The sequence below is a fragment of the Anas acuta genome, chromosome 25 (genome assembly GCF_963932015.1).
Source record: "Anas acuta chromosome 25, bAnaAcu1.1, whole genome shotgun sequence".
Lineage (NCBI taxonomy): Eukaryota > Metazoa > Chordata > Aves > Anseriformes > Anatidae > Anas > Anas acuta.
In genome coordinates this window covers 330001-353193 of record NC_089003.1, presented here as the reverse complement: position 1 = coordinate 353193, position 23193 = coordinate 330001, and the positions used below count along the sequence as shown (strand labels likewise).

The following is a 23193-nucleotide window of genomic DNA, read 5'->3' as shown; positions in this document are numbered from 1 at the left end:
GAAAAAAACGCGGAAAATGAGGAAAAAGGGCAGAAAGGAAGGTCCAGCCGGTGGAAATGGTTGACAGCGTTGCTTTTAGGACAATCTTGTTCCCGAGCGTTTCACGTCCTCTTTAACCACAGCATTGTGTTACGGTGTTGTTCCTTTCCATTTGCTAACCTGCAAGGAATACTGGGGAGCAAAAGCACTCTGAAATTGGTAAAAACATTGTGAAAGGTCTGTGCGTTGTTAAGCATTACTTTTTCTTTTCGTTTCCTCTCTCCATTTTTTTTTTCCAAGGCAGCTCAGGAATTTCATATGCTTGTCTGCAACTCATTGGAAATTATGCGCCATATTGAAAGTGACATATAATTATAATAATTACGGGCAATGAAAAGCGTGGCAATAATAGTAAATGTCCTACAGCTGTGAAGCTTCTGCATGAATTGATTTTAAAAGTGACTGACATTAAACCAGCTCGTGGCATGGGGGAATGCGTTCATACATAGGTATTTTTGTGGGCAGTGGGGAAAGGGAATAGAGGTAAGAAGGTACAGTTTCATAGCTTTCCTGCCATGTGAAGCTTCAAAAAATCGTATCCACATTAGGCTGGTCTGGTTACTTGCTTCCAGTCCTAAATCCCCAGCAGAAAAAGCACTTCCTTTTGTTTAATTACAAAACCCAATAAGAGTTTGCTATTTGCATGTACAAGGTTCCCTTTTGGCACAGAGCATTACCCACCCCATCCTGAGCAAAGTTAGAATATCAGAATCCACTAGTAGACTTAGTTTAGATTTTTTTTTCTTTTCCTCTTTTTTTTTTTTGTTTGTTTCCCATAAGTGCCTGCTATATTCCTGTAGCCGAGAAGTTATACGTTTCATAGGAAAAAATCCCTTGAAATCTGGAGTATTTTGCAATACACTTCACTTTGATTTGGGGATATGAAGTAAGGGACCAGATGTTTGAAAGATGCTAGGCAAATGTTAGGTATCTTTGGTAGATAAATGAGAGCATATTTTTGCCTGTTTCCTTGATTTATTATGTATATGGAGAGCATTTCGTCATAACTCTTTGTACTATAACAATAAAAAAGAGCGATACTAAAGCAGAATGTCAACGAGGAAATAATACTGGTGAAAGGTCTTCCATTTAAGATTACACAAAAAGAGGGAAAACCAGATTTATCTCTCCAATGTAACTTCCGTATGCTTGGAGTTGCTTGTCCTTGCAGATTAGAAGACAGTGTCATAAAGAGAGTAGCAGTGCTTTCTTTATAACTCCGTGCTCCTTAAGAATGACAAGTTCCCCTGAAAAAGGGAAGGATAATAATAATGACAGTGTGGTGTGTGTGAGATCGAAGACTTTGTTTTTATTAGAGAATTCCATGGTCATACCTAAGACAAACTTCAAACACAACACGTACAAAAATTAATAAAATATAACTTTTTTTTTTTTCTGTTGTTGCTTTTGCATCCCTTTAGGTAGTATTCGTTCTTTCAGTAGATATTCTTATTAAAAAAAAAAAAAAAAAAAGAGAGAGAGAGAAACTAATTACAAGACCCCAGGGCTTGATTAATTTACCAAAGGAAAAAAAAAAAAAAAAAAAAAAAAAAAAGGAAAAAACCCTATGTCAACCGTGCATAAAACATTTTTACAAAATTAAGACAATAAACACCCCAAATGACATATATTGCAGCACTTCCATTAAATACAAGAGTTAGCATATTACTAACAGTGACACCAAGGGTAGAAACACGGGTAGGAGTCCTTTTTTTTTTTTTTTTTCCTCTTTCTTTCTTTCTTTCTTTTCCCCTTCTCTCTGCTTATCTCCTCTTTTTTTTTTTTTTTTTTTTTTTTTTTTTTTTTTTTAATTGTTTTACTGTGGGGGAAGGGGGAAGTCTAGGAAGAAAAAAACGCAACTAGAAGCCTGATTTTTTTTTTTTTTTCTGGACACGACAGTTTACTGGGAACACGAGTCCATGGCATTGGTGGCCCAAACTTTCTAGCTGTTGCCGTTGCTGTAGAGTGCTTGTCCCACCAATGTGCACGTTTTCCCTTTCCTCGCAGCCAGCCCACACCACCCTCATCCTCTTGGCTCTCACACGCACGCACTCACTCCCTCTCTCTTTTTTTAAATAATACTTTCACTCCGCCGTTTTCTCCTCCTCCTCCTCCGCGCTCAGCTGCGAGGAGTTGAGCAGTTTGTTCTCTTTTTTCCACTTCATCCGGCGGTTCTGGAACCAGATCTTGATCTGCCGCTCTGTCAGGCAGAGGGAGTGGGCGATCTCGATCCGCCGGCGCCGGGTCAGGTAGCGGTTGAAGTGAAATTCCTTCTCCAGCTCCAGCGTCTGGTAGCGGGTGTAGGTCTGGCGGCCTCTGCGGCCGCTGGGTCCGAAGGAGGAACCTGTGACACCCGCAAAAAAAATAAAAATAAAAAAAAAGAGAGAGAAGGGGGGCGGGGGGCGGGGGGGGGGGGGGAAGCCCCGGGGTTTAGCGGGGCGGCGGAGGTCCCGGGCAACTCGCGGGGACGGTGCCGCCTGCACCGTGCCTGTGTGCGGAGGAGAGGGCGCCTGCTCCCTGCCCTCCCCAGGCTTCAGCCAGCAAAAGCCCCCCCGGGAGCCTCCGCGGCCGGGCCGCCTGGGTGCGCACCCACGGAGAGCCCGCGCGGGCTGCGGGCGGCCGGGCAGAGCAGGGGGCTGATGCGGACCGCGCCAGCCTGCAGCGGGCTGGAGAGACAGGGCGAGATCTATCTTACTCCGCGATGAAAAATCGCAAGGTGTTCTCCCACCCCCACCCCCCTCCGCTGTTTTCCACCCTACCGGCAACTGTAATAGATCTGAGCATTTAAGCAATAATGAAGTGAATCGATCTGCCCAAAGTCGACATTAAAGAGGATACAACGCTTTATGTCCCTGCGCTAATGGACATCAATTCGGAACTTAAAAGGCAACAAATGCATCTAAACATGAGGATAAGGGTGGTGAGACTCAATTCTTTCTTTCTTTCTTTCTTTCTTTCTTTCTTTCTTTCTTTCTTTCTTTCTTTCTTTCTTTCTTTCTTTCTTTCTTTCTTTCTTTCTTTCTTTCTTTCTTTCTTTCTTTCTTTCTTTCTTTCTTTCTTTCTTTCTTTCTTTCTTTCTCCCTCTCTCTCATTTTTCCCCCTTCTCCTGATTGAGGAAACAGCACTTAAAAAAGTCATATATCATCAGGAGAAAAAAATTCTCCCCAGGCAGACTTTTCATTACGTGTAAGTTTCATTAAAAATGTAGCTCTCTCCTTTCAAATATTTAAACACTTCTATATTATTTAACTCCAGGTCGGCTATCTAGAGAGGAAGCTGCTTGAGGGTGTGGGTACATGCATGTGTAAAGTCATCCAGATCTGATTTAGAAAAGATATCTCCCTGTGCGTTTAGGGAAGACAGAGACAAATCATTATGACTGCGTGACACGCAAACTGGAATGTGGAAAAAAAAAAAAAAAAAAAAGAAGGGGGAAAGCAGAAATACTGTACCAGGGATTATATAGGGAGCAAACTTTTTTGCTGTTTTTCTAGTGGGGAAGCGGGGGGAACTGGTCGAAAGGAGAAAATACTTCAGCCGCGTGAAGTTTTGGTGCGTGTCAGAAGCAACTTGAAGCCTCTCATGTTGCCTAACTTCCCCGCTGGAAGTTTGGGCTCTAAAGTGAACCTTATTCCTACTTCCCTCGCTCTCTCGCTCTCTCACTCTGGCGGTAACAAATAAGAAAGGGGGGAGGAGATTGATGTATTTATTTCTGTAAAAGAGTAAACTCACTATTGCAAGAGTTCATCCGCTGCATCCAGGGGTAAACCGGGGCGGAACACTTTTGCTCCTCGCTTTCTCCGAATACAGTTTTGCTCTGCGCGCAGTCCGACTTGCGCGGCTCGGGGGCGAAGGGCACCTCGTCCAGGTTGGAAGGGGCGCACGCAGGGTCCTTCTCCCTGAAAAAACCGCCGGCCCCATAGTCACAGGCGGAGCTGCGGCTGTAGGCTCCGTTGCTTTGCTGGTAGTAGGGAGAGGAGGCATAGCCCTTCTCCTGGACTCCCGTGGCTCCATAGGTGGTGGGGTAGTGCCTCAAAGGATCCGCATAGCCCGAGGGATATAACGGGATCTGTCCCAGGAAGGGCTCCTGCCCCGCCGCCAGACTCACCGGGAAGGTCGAGTTGACAAAATAAGAACTCATTGGAAGGAGCCTGCCGTCCTTTCCCGGCTTTATGATTTGTTGTGTTTTATAGTCCAAGTGGTTTAGCTATTAGTAGTATATCGGAGATTGGGTTTTAGCTGAAGGGAGATGGCGTGGTGCCAGCGAGGGACACAAGGAAATACAACCATCTGATCATGGGCTGACCAATAGCAGGCGCCTGAGGTTGCAAAATAGCACCCATGAGGAGCTGAGATTGCACCAGGGACCCCAAGAACAAACCATCCACCCCCTTTTCCCTCCCTTTTAAACAACAGAAATGCACCCCCTTAACCAAATATATGATATCTGCGGAAAGAAACGTTCCCGGCGCGCTCAGAGCTTCATAAATAAATGCTCTCCCCCCCTTCCCCCCCCCCCCCCGACTTCAGCATGGGGGAGTGTGAATGTGAAAGCCTGTGTGTATGGATGGCGGTGCATCCACACACAAATAATGTATACAAATACCTGATGTAAGTGGGAAAAAAAAAGTTATTTATTTACATTCGGAAAACTTTAACCCTTCGTGTCTGCAATTCGTCCTGAAATATCTGGGTACTTTTCTACAGTTAAAGAAAAAAGTTGTGTGTGTGAACTTTGCCAGGAGGAGATCCCGTTGGTTAAACTAAGAGATTTCCTATAGGAGAAGAAACAGATTCTGACAATTTATTTCGGTTCATGTTTACCTAATTACTATAGATTAGCATTCCATGTCAAGCATTCCCTGTTAAGAAAGCTGCGCTGGATTAAAACAAACATTCTCTTTTCATACATAGTATCTTTTTCGTTTATTTATCTGCAAACGCTACATATTCAGGAGATAAATGGAAAATCGAAGTATTTCCTTTACCCCTTGCTAAATCCCGATCTGCTCTGGAGTATTGTACCGCATTGTGCCCTCTTGCGTTTTTTTGTTAATACCAGATCTATGCCCGACCTTTTTTGGAAGAAAGAAAAAAAGAAACAACAAAAAAAGAAACTTTGTGTTGCGATCAAAAGCTGAGTTTATTGATTGTTACCGATCGAGATTAAAAAAAAAAATCTATTACTGTATTTATTTTTATTTTATTTTATTTTATTTTATTTTATTTTATTTTATTTTATTTTATTTTATTTTATTTTATTTTATTTTATTTTATTTTATTTTATTTTATTTTATTTTATTTTATTTTTTACGAGAGGAAATTTCGTGGTGTGGTGGTTCTGCTGTCTTGGAGGTGCGCAGGGACCCTGTCTTTTTACATCCCTCCTTTAGAGCCCATCCCCACTGCAAAATACTTATTTTTTCAAACTTAAAACGTTGAAAGAGATAAGCTCGAAAGTCTAACGCAATTCCCTGCCATTCCAAAAGCTGTACTTTCTTTTGGGGTTCGACTAATTTATTTTTATTTTTTCCTGGATTTCTTCACCAGGGATGTACTCTGCACTACCTGGTGCATCCCCTCTTCAGACCTCTGTTTGCTCAAGGTAATGTGGGATCTCTATTCGGTGCCTTCAATTTTTTCAAGTGGGAAAAATCAGAGCGATCTTAGAGGGGAAAAAAAAAAAAAAAAAGTAATAATGAAAACCAGGACTGTCACTGATCATTCGCGTTATATAAAGGATTTGTTTCCTGTCCGAATTTGTAGCCATCTGTCTGTCGGTTCTTATATGCAGTGACATGGCACGCCTTATAATATGCACTCCCCTGTACTTGAATCTGTGGCAGTGTGCGCTACAAATCTAGAATTACATATATTACATGCTCACTGTAAAGCTGCCAATGCAGCTCTCTGACAGAGCTTTAAGTATCTACGAAATTCGTATCTTATTACGAGCTATTTTATTTTAAACATCATATTTACATAAGCACAGCCAAGATTGTTTCATGCCACGGCTGCAATGAACATTTCGACTGAAACGTAATCCTTATAATTCAAGGAAATAACATGCAAAGGAAGTAGTTTTCCATCCTCCACCCCCTCTCTGACTGATATCTCTTATATTTGTTCTTGCAGAGTTTCCCTTTGTGTATGGAGTGGACCCAAATTTACGTAGATCTACTTAATTGGTATGCAAGGAAAAAAAAAAAAAAAAAAAAAGGAAGATTGAAAGGGAACGATGACCAGAGGAAAAAAGAAAAAAAAAAAAAAAAAGATCGGATGAGAGATTGAAGTTAACTGCTTTGCTGCTTTGCAGGAGCCATACAGCTCATACACTTGATTTGAGAATTACACAATATTGGTAGCACTACAGAAACAGCGATTATCTGGCATGATCAGCTCTGCTTGCACATTTTTGGCTAAGAAATTGATGTCCTGATAATTCAACGCGTGAGTACATCTGCTGAAAATGCTTCCTATAATATTTTCTATCAGTTCTCATTACTTCTCTGAAAGTCAATCCCTCAAAATAGTTTGACACCGCCCCATCCCCTCCCCATGTTTTACCGCAGTAAAATACTACTCGTTTTAGCGCATTTATGTCTAAAACAGACTTTTAACGTGGCTTGACTGTCGCCACTGTATAAGAAAATAAAATGAATTTAATCTGTCCGCTTGCTAATTGCTGACATATTAGACACGCTATAGATAACATTAATACATCCCGCTTCTTAGAAGAAGGGTGAAGCTTCTCTTGGCACTGCAGATGGTTATTTGTGGGAGGAAAAAAAAAATAGAAAACTTGATTTCCAACCTGAAAAAAAATATGTGTCATAGTGCATTTTGAAGGGTCAGAACCGCAGTCTAATTGGTTTGCCACACATAATACATGCAAATTCTAGTTAGAGGTCTTAAACCGCACAACATCTCAGAGAACTGTACATAAAGCACGGAGGTGGTTTCTCTCCCCATCTAAATGGTTTTACCAAAATAATTAAAAAATAAATAAATGTTGAGTTATTATTATAGCTACTTAATAGACAATCTCCTGTCTTCTCCGCCAAAGTCCCCATGTAAATCTAAGACCGATTTTGTGATATTTTCTTTGAACGACTCTAGCGCCAGACAAGCCGGGAGGGATGGAGACACAGAGCAAAGAATAACGGATGCAGAAGCAAGCTTATACAGCAGCCCTTAAGTTAGATTTGTCTTTGACCGTACTCATTGGTATATCTTTATTCAGTCTTTGGCCTCATCTGCTTAGAAACAGGCACAGGGTTTGCTAAGAAGGAGCAATAAACTGGGCAAGTTGCAAGAGATGCCAGAAGATGGTATAACGTATTTCAATATGCGCTGGGAACCCGTCTTTCCTCTCCTGACTGACATCACTCAACTGGCGAGGTATAAATAAAGATAAAGAGACGTATTTACAGTATGTACAATCACAGCTATCTGCCCAGAAAGGTCTCGCTTTTTGTTCCTTTGCTTTTCTGGCCAGCAAATGCCTCTCCACAAAGTAGAGAAAGGCAGATAGATGAGGGGATTAAAACAACACCCAAATATTTCGAAATGCAAACGGAACAGAGCATTTCTTGTGTGAAAGCTAAACCGGCTAAGAACTTGGTAGAAAGTTCAGTGCAGTTGGTTCCAATAAAAAATGAAACTCTTTTTCATGTGGAGCTGGAATTCCCGATCCTTCTGAAGTGAGAACACAGCGGGGGTTTCCCTACCGAGGGACTTATTGCAGCCATAAAGTCAAGCAAATACTACTACTACTACAAAAAAAAAAAAAAAAAAAAAAAAAAAACCTACTTGTTCCTGGAGTCAGACACAGAAAGCAATTGGCAGCAGAGAAGCCTCCCCTGTAATGCTCATGCACAGTAAAAATCACATTGGGGAAAGAAACAACCACAGAAGTCATGTATGCACTGCAGTGCTGGCGTGTTTAAAACAATGACCCCTGAAGGTGTAGAAAAAAATACTTGCTCTCTCCGCACATAACCATCTGAAACTTAATTTCCAGCAATTTAAGTTTAATTTACCTGACTTCCCGTGCAGTGCATAATAACCTTCTTAATGGGATCTTTGAAAAGAAGTAATAATAATCTACCATTGTTCCATTAAAGAGTGCGGCTAATTATTAACAAAAAGGGGAGGGCGGAGGAGGGAGAGCGGGAGAAGTAAGGACATTGGGGTAGTCAAAGTGTATTCATACTGAACTATTTCGGCAAAAGAAAACCCTGAGACCGGGGGAAGGGGGCTACTAGTAGATTGGATTGGATACGTTGTAGAAGGTAAGGAGAAACCGATACGTATCATAAATTGTGGAAGGCGAATGCTGCGAGGTGTTGGGAATTACAACATGGAACAAGTTAATCATGGATGTTGTTAGTTAAAGGAAAGTTGTCCCCCCTCTTTTTTTTTTTTTTCTTTTTTTATATGTAGTCACTCGGCATCTCACTTTCTTAGAGAAAGTGTCACTAGCCTAGACGTAAACAGTTGCCAGGAAACTGTGTGGTAGAAAGAGAAAACGAGAGGGAGAAAGAGGCAGGGAGGGAGGAAGGGAGGGAGGGAGAAACCTTTTAAAATAACAGACACGCATTGTCCCTTCAAAGCTCAGAGTAACTTAAAAGTGATTCGTCGTCTGCCTTTACTCTCTGTTCCTTCCCCAGCAACCACCTCAATTTTGTGTACACGACTTGACATATCTTTTCCAGACCCCACTGAAATGACCACTCGAAGCAATAAATAAATAAAAGCTTCTCTGCCTTTTATGATTAGCTGAAATCCCCAGCTTCGCCTTTGCCTCATACGTCATTACCGTGTTTCATTTTACACGATCTCCGCTTGTGTTCACGCTCAGCAAACAACGGGCTATCTTTCATCTTGCGTGTGTGTGTAGATAGATAAATAGAGAGAGATAGATAGCCTTTGAATGTATATGCATGTATATATTTATACGCATACGGCAAGGGAGAGACGCACAGTTGCACACACAGAGCACTATACATCGGGGTGTGCGTAGAGCAACGCACATTCGTACGGGGTGTACATTGCCCATATGTCAGTGCCTGTATATGTGCAAGCGCATCCCACGTACACATATTCAGACACTTTAAGACTATGCAAACAGATAAAAACACATCTCCCATTTGCAGTTCCCAGCAGGGCACCAAGCCTCAAGGGTGGAAACGCATTCGAGAGCCGCTTCCCTTCCCGAGCAGCGCGGAGCCAGGCCCCGCTGGGCGCTGCCGGCCGCCTGCTCCGGCCGCCAGGCCGGGGAGAAGGGACCCGGGCAGGGCCGCCCACGCCGGGGCACCGGCTGCGGGGAGCCCCCGGGGAGCCGCCGGCCGCCGCCGTCGACGGTAGATGGCAGCAGACGGCGGGGAATGGGCGAGCCCCGCAGCGCGGCGGCGGCACCGGGGGAACGGCGCCGCTGGGGGCTGCCTTGGTTTTATTCTATTTAATTTTATTTTCTTAAATTAGCAAGCAGGAAGACTGCGAGGAGGGGCGCCCGCCGGCAGCAGCGTGGGCCCCCCACCCCGGGGCACTCGGAGGTTTCTCGGCCATCCCACGCCGCCCCATGCTGACAAGGTTAAAAAGACTTGCCCGCACCGAAGTGCGAGGTTTCCACAAGTGGTTGCCCACGCAGGATGCGGAAGAATCGGCATAAAAGCGTTTTGGAGCAAGGTCTCTATTTATTTGCTTGTTTGTTTTTTAATTAAGAATAGGAAAAAAAAAAAAAAAAAAAAAAGAAGAAGAAAATGAGCGCGGAGAGACTTAGAGGAAAAGGAAAACAGGCGTGCGAACCAGTATTATAGTTTTTCCCGTGATTTATGAAAAATGTAACAGGTTCGGGAAGAAATATCTTTTAAAAATGACTTTCTGTTTATAATTTCCACGGCTTGCGATCATTTACTCTGGTCCACACAATATTCAGACACAGTGAAATTAGGTGAGATAAATTGTCACGTCATAAAATGGTTTATGCTTAAGTAATGAATTTCTTATTACTCAATCTCGCTTAACATATAGAGGCTCCTACATCATCGTATTTAAAAATCACCTAATAACAGTAGCAATTAGTACTATATTTAAACAACCCGAAATCTAGAGAAAAAGCATTGAAAATGACGGGCATCTCCGGACAATTTCTCCTAAAACCGAAGGCAAACGTTAGGGTATCAGACAGGCAGAGGAGAGAGAACACAGGGGAAACTTGCACAAAACCTGGTTGGAAGCTGTGGAAAAGGACCAACACAACGTGGGTCTGAAACCCTACCCGGTATTCCGGTATGAAAATCCGTAAAGACCCGTTAACATTGAAAAACGCAATTAAATACGGGGAGGCTTATTGCGTCGCAACGTCAGCTGCATTTGGGAGTTTCATGAAGGAAAAAAACAATAACAAAAAAAAAAAAATCACAATGAGAGCACTGCGATCTGGGTTGGCTTCATCCTATTATCTTTTTTTTTTTTTAAATCTCTCTCTTCGTTTCTCTTCCTCACCCCCTCACACCTTCCCCCCCTTCAAGTTTCCCCCCTCCCAATTTCCAGAACCTTATTCTTGGGGACTGCCGTGAACTGCCCTCTTTGAAGAAACCACCCACATAATAATGACCCTGGAGAGCAACGCAAAACCCAACTGGCTTCCACACAAACTTCGGCAAATTACTGGGCGCCTGAAGACAGGCAAACTGTCAAGAGATTTTGCGAGGGAAAAAAAACAAAACAAAACAAAACACAACACAACAACGACCCACAAAGGGTTTGGTAATTTTTTAAAGACAGTATCTAAAAGCTTCCGTCACCGATCTGCTGCAAAATCCTTCATACCAACTCTACAATCTCCAGGTCACCTTACAGGTTACTTCTTATTCCATTCAATTTCTTCCTTCCTTTTCTTTCTTTGTCTTTCTTTCCTCCTTCCTTTTCTCTCTCTCTTCCTCTCTCTCTCTTCCTTCCATCCTTCCATCCTTCTTTCCTTCTCTCTTTCCTTCTCTTTCTCTCTCCCCTCCCCTTTATGCATTTTTCCCCTCTTTCTTCTCCTCCTTTTTTTCTCAGCTTATGTCACACTTTTAAGGGGAAAATTTCACTTAAAGAGATTTTCACCACCCCGATTTCTTCCAGTGTCTCCTTTCCCCCTCACTCCACCCTTTTCTTTCTACTTGTCCCCTTGGGTAGGGGGAGAGAGGAAAATGGGGACTGGGACAGAAAAGGCAGATTGACAAATACATTTTCTCTATGAAAACGTTAAATTAAGAGAAACAGATATTATTCCCTTACCTTTTGACGTCCATTTCTGTGGTATAAGTAAAATATATAGGGAGAGAGAGACAGCGTTTGCTTATCTGTTAGCTGACAAATATTGTCCCAACCTGATAGCCGTCGATTGCCTCTCTGACTTGTGATAGCTTCTTGCATTTCTGTCATTTGCATAGAAAATGAAGTAACTTCCCTCTTTGAAAAATGATAGCCTCCACTCGGTCCAGAATCTCCTCTGCCCCTCCATTACTGCTGAGATTCCAAATCAGCAGGCAAATTAACAGAGGAATCAGAGGAATTAAAAAAAAAAAAAAAAATCTTTTCCTATATGTGTGCGGATGTGGGTGTCTATGAGCGCGTGTGGATGTGTGCACAGGCGTCCCCCCCTCCTCTCTCCCCTGTTTTAGCCCTATCGAGCCTATACACAAAAGTAAAAAAATGTAAAGAGGCGAGAGCCCTATAGAGGACACTGATCCGACCCAAGGTGCAGCGGACAGAAGAATGGTGCAATATAACCACATGGGAAATAATAAAAAGTTCATGTTCACGGTTAGCAGTCCACATGACCGGCTCTGGCCAATCCCAGAACCCAGCCACTCATAAAGTTCTATCACAAAGTTGTAAATTTTCATAAAACAACAAGGAATTTATTGCATTTCTTCATGACCGGTTTAACAGCAGTCTTTTTCTTAGCCGCCATCTTTTTTTTAAAACAAAAATAAAAGAATATGAAAGGGGGTTCAGAGATTTTCCCCCCCTTGGTTGCATGTGGGGGGTGTTCGAGAGAAATGATCGAATAATTTCTCACTTAATAAGCTATGAACAATAATAACTCCTCTTAAATAAAGAGATTGGGCTTGCGTTTGGCTTTTAGGTGTGTAAAGACACAGTAAAACAGTGGGGTTCGGGCGGGAATTTTTATTTTTTTTTACTCAATTGGGAACCTTTTTACTGAAAAGGGCAATTACCAGGTTTTAGGAAGTAAAAATAAATAAATAAATAAATAAATATATAAAATAAATAGATAAAATAGACGTTGGCCGAGGTGCTCATGCCCTGGGCAGAGAAGAACCGGTGGGGTTCGTGCCTCACCGGGTCCCCACGGCTGATCACCCCCGGAGAGCCACTGGGCCCCCTCTACAAGGTGGGGGCGATTTCCTGGCAAACCTGGGATGCCACGCCGGTAAGCCGCTGTCCTGGGTTTATTGTATTAAGGCATCGGTGGGGGACGTTTTGCCTTTTTCATGAAATCCTCAATTTCTGCTTGTCCCCGATGGCACAGGTCCGTGCCAAGGGGGCAGAAAGCCGGGCCAATGCAGCAGAGCTCCAGGACCGGGGGAAATTTCTAGAACTGCTTTTTTTTTTTTTTTTTTTTTTTTTTTTTTTTTTTTTTCCTCTATGCAAAGAGATTGCAACAACGGATTTCACCAAGAAAAAAGGAAGAGTTCCCTTTATTTACCCTTCTCTTCAAGTAGGATATCAGTGTTCAGAAGCCATAATAGCTGCTCTCTTTAATAATGGACTTGCCATAATTAGTGTACGTAGTATATACTGCAAATCTGTATTATAGATGTGGGTGCACCGATACTTGACGTGGCATTTTATTTTCGATGGAACCTGCTGAAGACGCCCTGTGCGCCTTCACTTAAGACATGAAGTCATCTATGCTGGTGGGTGGTGAAAAGGCAGGCAGACAGAGCCGCAAGGAAGGAAAGGTGGAAAGCTGCCATTACATGTCTGAATTTTTCCGTGTGTGCATCTTGAGCATGCATTTGTCGAGCAAGTTATGTGGAGCCTCCGCTGGAGGAATCCGCGTCTTTACTGCGCACCCTGGAAATGTAAATAAACAAACAGGCACGGGTGGGGAAAGGGCAGCGAAGGTTGGTCCCTGCGCAAGTGCTTAAAGTTACTCACTTTTGTTTTGCATTGGTGATTTTCCTGCGTTTAATTGCTTTAATTTATTTTATGCGCGCTTTGATGTTAAACATTATTTGTTACTAATGAAATAGTTCTAATCCGCAGTAAGGTAATTGAAAAGCGGAGGGAGAATCTCTCTCTTAAAAAAAAAAAAAGGGGGGGGGGGTCAGAAGAGGATTAAAACAAAGGGCGGAAAGACTGTTTGGGCTGCTTCTGGCCTCTTTGCATTCCTTCTTTGTACTTTTACCTACTTCAGTAATAGCCACAGCACAATCCCAGAGAGAGAGAAATGACCAGCCCGCATTTCCAGAGCCCGGATTAATAGTTATGTTTTTATATTTTTGCCAAAACTGTTGAAAAAAAAGTATTCTATTGATATTTGAAATCTATTGAAATAGATTTTAGCAGTGATCTTGCTAAAAAAGAAAGAGAAGATTAAGATTACAGGTCATGGCATGTTTTAATATAAAAAAGATATTTTACTACACATATTTTCCTTGGGGAAAACAGTAAATCCAAAAGCCTGTGTATTGTTTTAATATGAAAAGGGGACTGAACCCAACGTGATTCTAGAATATTGGAGAATTAATTTTATTTCGAAGAATAGTAATCACAGACGAGGGAAAAGCAAAAAGCAACACGTTGCCATTAAATAATTTGCTACTTCGATATACATTTTACGTAGCACAATATTAATTCATTATTTTTTTTTCCTAGAGACTTGAACAGGGAAGAAGTCCCAGTAAAAATATACACAGACAAAACAGCATAGCAACGTGAAAAGAACCACAGAGGTTACAGGGAAAGGGGGTGATAATCATTCATATTATGTACACGATTCTATATACGCTAAGTATAATTTGCATTCAGATTTTCAGGTCACATTTTCTAAATTAAAGGTGCTAAACACGACCACATTACTTCATACCAAAAAGTACACAGCGAAATACAAACGGAGATTTACAAATTACTTGTACTATCGGAAGACTCACATAGAAAAATGTGTCTATTCTGACTCTAAAGCCACATTTAATAGGTAGATATTTATTCTATTGTCTTATCTCCCCCCACCCCCAAAAAAAGACTTGAATATAGGTAGTATTTTCTTTCAGTGTCAGGAAACACAATGCATCATTCCTATGTTTTTAATTATTTATGCACTTATCATTTATGTATTTTAATATATAGTCTTTTCTTCTGTGTGTTTTTCCCCTTTTCTGTTCGCGTGTGGGTTTTCACGTTTCCTGGATCCACATTTTGCCCTTTCATTCTTCCTCGTCGTCCTCCACGTCTGGCTTTTCCTGGCTGCCGGAGCCAGAACAGGCAGTTTTATTTTCTTTTTTCCACTTCATGCGCCTGTTCTGGAACCATATTTTGATCTGTCTCTCTGTGAGACACAGGGCATGGGCGATCTCGATGCGTCTCCTCCTCGTCAAGTAGCGGTTGTAGTGGAATTCTTTCTCCAGCTCCAGGGTCTGATACCTGGTGTAGGTTTGGCGGCCGCGTTTTCTGTCAGTGCCTGGGAAGTAAAATTAGATTCGTATTAGTGTTTTTTTTTTTCTTTTTTCTTTTTTTTTTTTTTTTTTTTTTTTTTGGGGGGGGGGAGGGAGGGAGTGTTATTTTGATGCTGCTGTTAGGTTTTGCCATCTTGCTTTTGTCTTGTGGTGCAGCCTAGCAAGCACCATCCACTTGAGTTCCACAGGAGCACAAAATCCTCGGATGAACTGTGCAACATGAGACTATCTTCCTTTTTCATTTGCAAAATCTGCTCCCCATTCTAGAAGCTTTTCCCACTCTTCCTGTTCATAGCTTTGAAACCACTGCACGTTTCATTTTCTTTACTCTAGGAAATGCATGCAGTGGTTTTTTGCATGCATCTCTGATAAGCCTGTGCCTGCGTGTGGCTCCTAGCTAGTGCGTGAACGAACAGCAAACTTCAGAAAGTTTCCTGCCCTCGTAGCACCAGTCAAACTCAGAGTTCCTACTTCAGTTTTAGATGCCAGAAAGTTAGGATGGTTGGGGAATAAATACACACAGAAACATCGAGCAAGAGTGTGAGAGGCATCTGATACCTACCCAGATCCAACTATTTGTCCTCTCTTAAAGCTGTCATCAGGGTGCTTGCGTGGAAGGTGTCTTATGGTCTTAATTATTTCAATGAATGTTTTGGGCACAGCAGTTACTTCTGCTTCACTGGGGCTGTGCAGGCAGGGGCTGACATGGGGGCTGCTACCCCCGGGCTATTCCTGTGGGTGTGTGCGTACATGAGAAGCGCTTCAACACCTATGCCAGACTTGCCACTACTATTGTGTTGTCCGTGAGCAGGGCTCGGAAAAGGGCCCGACCCTTAATTCCACACACACCCCGTTCCAAACCGACATTTCCTGAGTCCAACTGGAAATAATTATACAATATGGTGTTTGTGATCCTGGCTATATTTTCCATGTAAGCGTATATCTTCAGTATAATATATTATTATTTCCCAAAGAACTCGGGTTAGCAAACAGCAGCTCTCGGCCTCTCCTCCACACATTCCACTAGACTCCTTTTTTTTTTTTTTTTCCTTTTTCTTTTTAAAAGAAGAAAAGACCTAGTCATTAAAAGGAGAAAAAAGTAAAATAGCCATGCTAGCTGTAAAGCAAAAATCTGCAGGTCGTGGAATGTGGGTTGTAAAATCCTCTGAAGAGGAAGAGCCATAAACTGCTGCTGAATAGGGATGACAACTCTATCTCTGCTCGCTGATGAAATTCCACAAGCGCGATCGCACAGTGGGCATCAGGCGGGGGGTGGGTGGGAGGTGGGGGTGTCGGGCGGCGGACGAGAACCCGCTTTTACGACCGAGGGACCGAGGTCGGGTTTCTTTAGTTTTACGCAGAACACATCCCAGAGCATCCAGGGTTTGTAGTGCAGGGACGCTCGTACGTTTTCTCTGCTTCTAAGATCTCTCTAGTGCTGTTCCTCGCAGCGTCACATGCTAAGGGGGGAAAGGGGGGGAGGGGGGGCAGAGTCGGAGGTCTTCTTAAATCTAAGGTCAGATAAAAGCAGAGACGAAGTGTTTACGACCAGAAATATTTGGCCTTTGATAAATCAACTATAAAAGTGAACAAACTGTAGAACAGGTACTGGAAAGAACAGACCACCAAATAGCTGTGATGATATCTCCTGCCTTTATAAGCTGCGGTGCATTGGCTGCTCTGTTGTTTTCTTTTTCCTTTACTTTGCAGGGATTCTGGCCCACAGTCCGGTCGCTCCCGAAATTTACTAACAAGACACATTCCGAATATTTGGCTGCAGCGTGAGGTTTGGTCTCAGGGATGCTCTCAAGTTGCAATTTGGCTCCGGCGAAGCCGGGGGTCTGTAGAAATGAGCTCACGCATTCTCGTCTCCCAGACAGGACAGCAGCGCCTTCCTCCCCTCTTCCCAGTCTCACACGAGTACAGCCACCGCCGGCCGGCGTGCCCCGGCTGGGGTCCGGAGCCCCGGAGAAGCCCGGTCTCAGGCTCTCCTTCCATGGACCCGGGTAGAGCCGGGGCGCTCCCGTGCGAGGGAACGGGATGTTTATTAAGTGTTAATTGACACTAATACACGGAGATGGAGCACTCTCGTGAACGTAAGCAGCGCGGCGGCCCGGCGTGGAGTGGGTCACTGAGGGAGAGGCGGGCGGCAGCGCGTCCCGCTGCGGGGCGCCCCCTTTCCTCTCCTCGCGGACCTCTACGCGGCCTCCCGCGGGGCTGCGCTGCCAGCGCCGCGGCAGCTGCCCGGGAAGCCACAATTCCACGCTGAGCACCCCAGGACAAGTCCCACCGCCTCCTAAGAGACTTTCCCAGGGCGCAGAGCACACCGCACGCTTCCGCGGGCTGCCTGCCTGGCTTGGGTTTTTCTGGCGGTCACACGGATAAACGTGGTCTCCCTCTCACAGTCCTTATATCCATCCATCCATCCATCCATCCATCCATCCATCCATCCATCCATCCATCCATCCATCCATCCAGATCCCGGCTGGAATGTCAGGGTTTTGAGAGAAGGGTTTTTACTGAACAAGGAATGATGTGTTGCTGTTTCTGATGGTAACATGCTAGGCTTAATTGCAGCATCTGGGACATTGCGGTGAGGGGCTGGCAAATGAAGGTTTTGAAACCTAACAAAACAAGCTTGTGGGTACCTCCCATAAATAGTTCATTTCAGAATCTATATCTATATCTACGTGGGGGTAGCACAATCTTCATCCTGTAAATATAGGAGAAGAAGGGGATGGCCATTATTTCTGCAGCTCTGTCTGTCCCCTCTAAGACAAACTGCCTTTTGGATGGCACATACACAGCCCAAGCAACACTTATAAATATTTAAAGCTAAAAGGATGGCTTTATTGCGGGGGATTCTCTCTCTCTCTCTCCCTTTTGAAGACGGAGATTCGTTTTCGATGAAACGTCATGAAAGGAGTTGGGGACAATTCCCCCCTCCCCTCCCCCTCCGCCACCCCCTGCGCACGCCATAAAATAATTTACACTCCCCCCACCTCCCCGAGCTCCTCTCTTTAAGGAGGCTTGGGCTTACCTGTGCTCCTCATCCAGGGGTAGATGCGGAAGTTACTGTCGCTTTGCAAATCTGAGTCCCTCTGGTCCGTTTTGTTGCAATTCTGCTTGGAGACATCTCCCGGGCACATCATGGAGAGGTTTTGCTCAAAGGGGGAACAGTGCATGTTGAAGGAGCTGGGCTCCAGGCCGTAGCCGGAGGAGTACATGGTGGGGGTCTGGGGGTGCACGGCGCTGCCACTGGAGTAGAGCCCGGGCATGGAGGCAGCGAAGGGAGGAGTGGATCCGGCCCCATACCCCGCTCGCTGGGTGTTGGAGGCGAAAGCGCAAGAAGTTTGCTCGGGAAAGACTCCGGATGGGAAAACCGAACTTGCGGCTTGATATTTAGAAAATAAAGCATTCGCATAATACAATGAACTCATAATTTGGCCGGGTGATTTGTAGGTCGGGACGTTTTAGTGTCGGTTTTACGAGGTACCGTGATATATTACGGAATTAGAGTCCAGATTTACACCAAAAAGGAGCCCTTTTTCCTCCCGGCCCATGTGACGCGCGGGCACGTGGCTCCGGCGGCGCCAATCGCCGCCCGCTCCCTCCTCAGGGGCAAAAAATTGTAGTGCTGCTGGATTTATAAAATATGATAAATAATTGATGCGATATAAAACCCTCCAAGATCTATGCTGGAAGGGGTGAAATTGTGCTGGAGTCGATAAGCAACCTGTAATCAGTTTTCAGCTGAGACCGAGGGAGAAAGAGAAAGGCAAGGGGGGTGTAAAAGCACGTTGCTGATAAACCAGCATCTCCCTCTCGGTCTCTCTCTGCTGGAGGAAAAGGAGTGGAGCTCTATTTATCCTTTTATTGATCCCGTCTAAAATTCCCTCCTTCGCACCATTTCCCTGGCTCCGAGGTACTTTTTCACAAGACAGTACATAATTTCCTCTCCTCCCCCCTTGACCCTCTCCCCCTCTGCGACCACCCCCCAAAGGACAAATGTCTGATTGATACCTAATAGATTCAGGATTCTTTTTCCAAATGCCTTTCAGTTCTATATCTAATTTATTCCAATGCCACGGGCTTTGAGTTTCGTATTGAGCTGGCATTTGCTTTTCTTGTTGCAAAAAATAAAGACTGTACAGATCCCTTGTTCAGCGTGTCAGCGGTTCTGCAGGACTCAATTACAATTATAAGTAAAGCGTTACCAGCTGGCTGATTTGCTTTCTGCTGGAGAAGCAGAGAGACCTTCCAAAATGTGACTTGCCTTAATTTTTTCTTTTTCTTTTTGGGGGGTGGTAAGAAAGAAATAAAGTCTTACTGGCACGAAAAGCAGCTCAGACAATGGTGGATGTGCATCTAGGATTTGTATTGTTTCTTTTCCCAAGGTTAAGTTGCAAGGGGATGTGTGTGCATCCCCATATACCATACTCTCTCTCTTGCCATGGCAGGAGAATTCACTAGACGACAGGGCAGAGAGCAGCTCAGCCGCACGACTGGCGATTTTGCAGACAGACCAGTTGGAAGAAAGGACAGTGACTCAGACCTGGGCTCTATCTTGCAGAGAAAGTAGGGTGAGGAGAGACAGAGAGATGTAGAGAAGGGGAGAGGGAAAGAAGGGGAAAGGGAAAGAAGGGGAGGGGGGAGGGGGGGAAGAGAGAGAGAGAGAGAGAGAGAGGAGAGAAAGAAAGAGGGAGAAAGAAAGAGAGAAAAAAAGAGAAAAAGAAGGAGAGAGAAAGAAGGAAGGAAGGAAGGAAGGAAGGAAGGAAGGAAGGAAGGAAGGAAGGAAGGAAGGAAGGAAGGAAGGAAGGAAGGAAGGAAGGAAGGAAGGAAGGAAGGAAGGAAAGAAAGAGGGAGAAAGAAAGAAAGAAAGAAAGAAAGAAAGAAAGAAAGAAAGAAAGAAAGAAAGAAAGAAAGAAAGAAAGAAAGAAAGAAAGAAAGAAAGAAAGAAAGAAAGAAAGAAAGAAAGAAAGAAAGAAAGAAAGAAAAACACACATTACCTTCAGGAAGGATTTCCACACAGCTTCCCAACCTGTCACCACACATGAACAGTTAGAAACAACAACAGAAGAAGCCATCGCAGTTGCCCCCCTCACCCCCCCGCCCCTTCTCCACGGTTCCCATACAGCTCTCCGGCCCCAGCCACTGCCTCTGCCTGTCCTAGCAGCGATCCAGCCTGCCAGCATCTCTACAGGCGAAGAAGTCTTTGATGGCGAAGGCTGCAGCTCCGACACAATGACTTTTATTTCCTTTCTATCAAAGTGGTCCTGGAGGAAATGGAGCAGGGTAAAAGAATGATGTCACGGAATTCTCGCTTGTAAACTTTATTGTAACTTTCTTCCGCTGCTTCCAGGTTTAGACAATAGAACAAAGTGATGAAAGAACAACAAAATATATCATTAGTTCCCCCAATAAAGTAATTCACGTATACAGTATACATTCTTTTTCACAGTTAACCTAAAGATCACTTTACAACTTGCTTCACTGTGCGCATGCTAACTAAAGGAGAGGAAAACGCTTTTTTATGCTTTTTTTTTCTCCTTTTTTTTTTTTTTTTAAGAGACATTCAAAAATCGAAAACAAAACAAAACAAAACAAAATGAAAGGAACAAAAGAACAGAAGTAAGGAAAGTAAAGAGAGAAAGAGAGAGATAACTGTAGCATAAATAGGCAGTTTCATGTTGTTGGGATGTTTGTGTCAATCGCTACCTCCAGTACATACAGATAAACCACAACAAAAAAAGTGGAAATTTTTAAAAAAGTGCACAAATGTAATTCCACATAACTTCTATAGCATTGAAAGCTATGTTAACCAACCCACCCCCCAAGAAAGAAGAGAGAGACAGAAAGACAGAGAGAGAGAGAGAGAAAAAAATTCACAGTCATGTTTTACATAAGCTATTGCGTTACACTACCACTAGTTAATAACTGGCAAAAGGCAGGAGAGACCTCCAGACCACTTTTGCATACTGTTCATTGTTTCAAAGGATAATCAGGAAAGTGGTGCTTACAGCTATATTGTTTTACAGCAATAAAATGTTTTTTTTTTTTTTTTTTCTTTCTCTTTTCTATGCATTGTTGTTTCCCACCCCTCCCTTACATTAACTACCATTAATGTGGGGCTTAGGGGCTCTTCCACCCCAGCAGCGCTTGCCTTTCAGTCCTTAAAAATCCTTTTATTTCTTGTCCACCTTCTGTGCTTCCCCTTCCTCGTCCACCTCCTGGGCTCTTTCCATTTTCTGTTTTTCCAGTTCTTCCTGCTCACATTTGCTGCTGGGAAACTTGTCTTTGTTGTTTTCCTTTTTCCATTTCATCCTCCTGTTCTGGAACCAGATTTTGACCTGCCTTTCTGTCAATCCCAGGGCATGCGAGACCTCGATCCTCCGTTTGCGGGTCAGGTAGGGATTAAATAGAAATTCCTTCTCCAGTTCCAGCGTCTGGTAGCGGCTGTAGGTTTGCCTCCCCCTCCTCCGTCCAGCGGCTGCTGGGGAATTGCAAAGGTTGGGTGGAAAGGGGAAGAAGAGAAGGAGGTTGAAAGATACATAAACCAGGCTCGGGAATAGGCGTATACACACACACAGACACACAGAGACACAGACTCGCAGACACACACACACACACACACTCACTCCCCCCTCACACATACACATGGGAGGGGGAGGAAGAAAGGACTCGCAGAAGCAAAGGCAGGAAGCAAACGGAGAAGGAAAGACTGTTGTATTATATTATAAAAGGGAAGATGGTTATAAAGGAAAAGGGTGATGGTGGCGGAGGAGGGGGAGGGTCACACACAAGCCCACTCCAAGCAGCCCAGCTAAAGCCTTCACTTGTACACTTATTATTACCCGAACAACACAACATACTCCGGCTCCCTGGGATCCAGGAGGCTGCCCCCACAAAAAAAAGAGCTGCAGCCCAGGGAGAGCAAGCAGCACGACCAAAATCCCCAATCAAACGCAAAACAGAAAATGAGAGTCTTTTTAAGGCTGTAAAAGTGCCATAAACTTTAAGGATGCTTCCTTCCACTGAAAGCCCGGCTCGCTGAGCCCCCAAAAGAAAAGGTCTCCTTCAGGGTAATTAAACTATAAAGCAATTTACAAGTGCAAAAGTTTACCCTCATAAAGCAGTAAAATACAGTCACTGGGGAAGAAAAAGGGAGCGAAAGAAAGAGAGAAAGAAAAAGGACAGAAAGAAAGAGGGGCAGACAGACAGAAAGAGAGAGAGAAAGAAAAGAGAGAGAGAGAAAGAAAGAAAGAAAGAAAGAAAGAGAGAGGGATACTTTATGGGCTCTGGAAACGCTCCTTCGCTGTCCTTTCCATCTCGCCTCACCTTGCGGTCGCATCCAGGGGAAAAGCTGGGTCGGAGAAGGGCTCTGCTCCGAGCTCTCCGCCTCCTCTCCAAGGCCGCTGGCAGCAAGCTTGCAGTCCGTGTACTGCACCAAGTCCGACTCCTGGGCGCTGAAGAGGCTCTGCCTTTGCAAGGGGTCGTAGCCATAGAAGTTGCTGGGGTCCCCATGGCACGCCACGGCGCAGGGATTCTGTTGGTAAGGGGAGCTGGAGAGTGAGGATGCTCCGTGGTAAAACTCCTGGATTTGGGTCGGATGCTGGAAGGTGCCCCCCGTGCTGGGTCCGTACACCACCGTGGGTCTGCCCCCAAGATCCTGAGCGAACCCACAGTCATAGTAATTGGGACGCAAGGAGTCCCCGGTTTTGTATTTGGAGAAGAGTGAGTTGACAAAATAAGAGCTCATCTTAATTTAAATAATAATATTTGTTCGGAGGAGGAAAAAAAAAAAAAAAAAAAAAAAAGAAGTAGCCAACCAAACCTGACCACGGGAATCTATCAGCAAAAAAAGAAAGCGCTAAGATGCTAAGCAACGACAGTTTGTGTTTTCCAGGAATATAAAAGGAGGATATAATCAAAACTCTAAGCCTGCATGATATTGAATTCTTTCCTCCCCCCCACCCCTAAAAAAAAAAAAAAATCGCCACTTAAAGAGTTCTCGCTTTACATTTCCAAGAAGAGATGCCAGTTCATAAACAGTTTTCAGTGATTTACTTCAGCGCAAATGAGTTGTTTCATATTTTGCAGTGTCTTTTCATGATCATTTGCATCTATTACCAAAACCTCATCCTATTGGCTTCTCCTTACTCCACACGGACTCTGCACTGCATGATTGTGAAAGGAAGAGTGTGAGAGAATAAAGAAGGAAAAGCAAGCGAGGGGGGGAGAGAGAGAGAGAGAGAGAGAGGGAGCGAGAGAGAGGGAGAGGGAGCGAGAGAGAGAGGGAGAAGGAGGTGGGGTGAATATACGGATTAAATATGTTTAACTACCTACATTAATGAGATATCTCTCGCCTCACAACAAATCACATACCTAGACCACCCAAAAGATTGATTTTTTGGGGAGTGCTGGAAAATTAAAGAGAGGCGCTCTCAGTCGTTAATTT

The 23193-nt window shown here is 44.0% G+C and overlaps 4 protein-coding genes and 1 long non-coding RNA gene across 7 annotated transcripts in view; 1 reads left to right on the top strand and 4 right to left on the bottom strand.

Moving 5' to 3' along the window:
- HOXB3 (homeobox B3) overlaps positions 1-11465 on the bottom strand; it is a 57408-nt gene extending 45943 nt beyond the window's left edge. The window contains exon 1 of the mRNA XM_068661105.1: positions 11326-11465. The gene's annotated coding sequence lies outside the window, so the exon portion shown is untranslated. The remainder of the gene's footprint in view (positions 1-11325) is intronic.
- Positions 1329-11466, bottom strand: HOXB6 (homeobox B6). Its single transcript, XM_068661120.1, has 3 exons — positions 11326-11466; positions 3772-4358; positions 1329-2383 (listed from the first exon to the last, which is right to left on the bottom strand). Exons 2-3 carry the CDS (start codon positions 4178-4180, stop codon positions 2124-2126), a joined length of 669 nt encoding a protein of 222 aa, XP_068517221.1. The 5' UTR covers positions 4181-4358; positions 11326-11466; the 3' UTR covers positions 1329-2123.
- Positions 5311-18170, top strand: LOC137844639 (uncharacterized). 2 transcript variants are annotated; one of them, XR_011089975.1, is made up of 2 exons: positions 5311-9729; positions 16446-18170. It is a non-coding gene; the product is annotated as an uncharacterized lncRNA (long non-coding RNA). The 2 variants fall into 2 exon arrangements; XR_011089974.1 differs by lacking the exon at positions 16446-18170 and adding an exon at positions 10597-10781.
- HOXB7 (homeobox B7) lies at positions 13789-18175 on the bottom strand. The gene is made up of 2 exons (XM_068661121.1): positions 17776-18175; positions 13789-14740 (listed from the first exon to the last, which is right to left on the bottom strand). Exons 1-2 carry the CDS (start codon positions 18173-18175, stop codon positions 14487-14489), a joined length of 654 nt encoding a protein of 217 aa, XP_068517222.1. The 3' UTR covers positions 13789-14486.
- A 1867-nt stretch (positions 18176-20042) lies between these two features.
- Positions 20043-23193, bottom strand: part of HOXB8 (homeobox B8) — a 5213-nt gene continuing 2062 nt past the window's right edge. The window contains exons 1-2 of one of the 2 annotated variants that reach the window (XM_068661118.1): positions 22074-23193; positions 20043-21228 (exon numbers count right to left, since the gene is read on the bottom strand). The exon at positions 22074-23193 is cut by the window's right edge and continues 2062 nt beyond it. In XM_068661118.1, the coding sequence (XP_068517219.1) occupies positions 20921-21228; positions 22074-22494 (729 nt within the window). In that variant the 5' untranslated portion in view covers positions 22495-23193 and the 3' untranslated portion in view covers positions 20043-20920. The remainder of the gene's footprint in view (positions 21229-22073) is intronic. The other variant, XM_068661119.1, reaches the window with a different exon arrangement.

Excerpts from the sequence above, each read along its gene's own strand:
- HOXB6 (XM_068661120.1), bottom strand. The coding sequence starts at position 4,180 with ATGAGTTCTTATTTTGTCAACTCGACCTTCCCGGTGAGTCTGGCGGCG. Across the intron at positions 2,384-3,771 it reads GCGGATGAACTCTTGCAATA|GTTCCTCCTTCGGACCCAGC; the intron begins GTGAGTTTACTC and ends CGGGTGTCACAG.
- HOXB7 (XM_068661121.1), bottom strand. The coding sequence starts at position 18,175 with ATGAGTTCATTGTATTATGCGAATGCTTTATTTTCTAAATATCAAGCC. Across the intron at positions 14,741-17,775 it reads CCCCTGGATGAGGAGCACAG|GCACTGACAGAAAACGCGGC; the intron begins GTAAGCCCAAGC and ends TTTACTTCCCAG.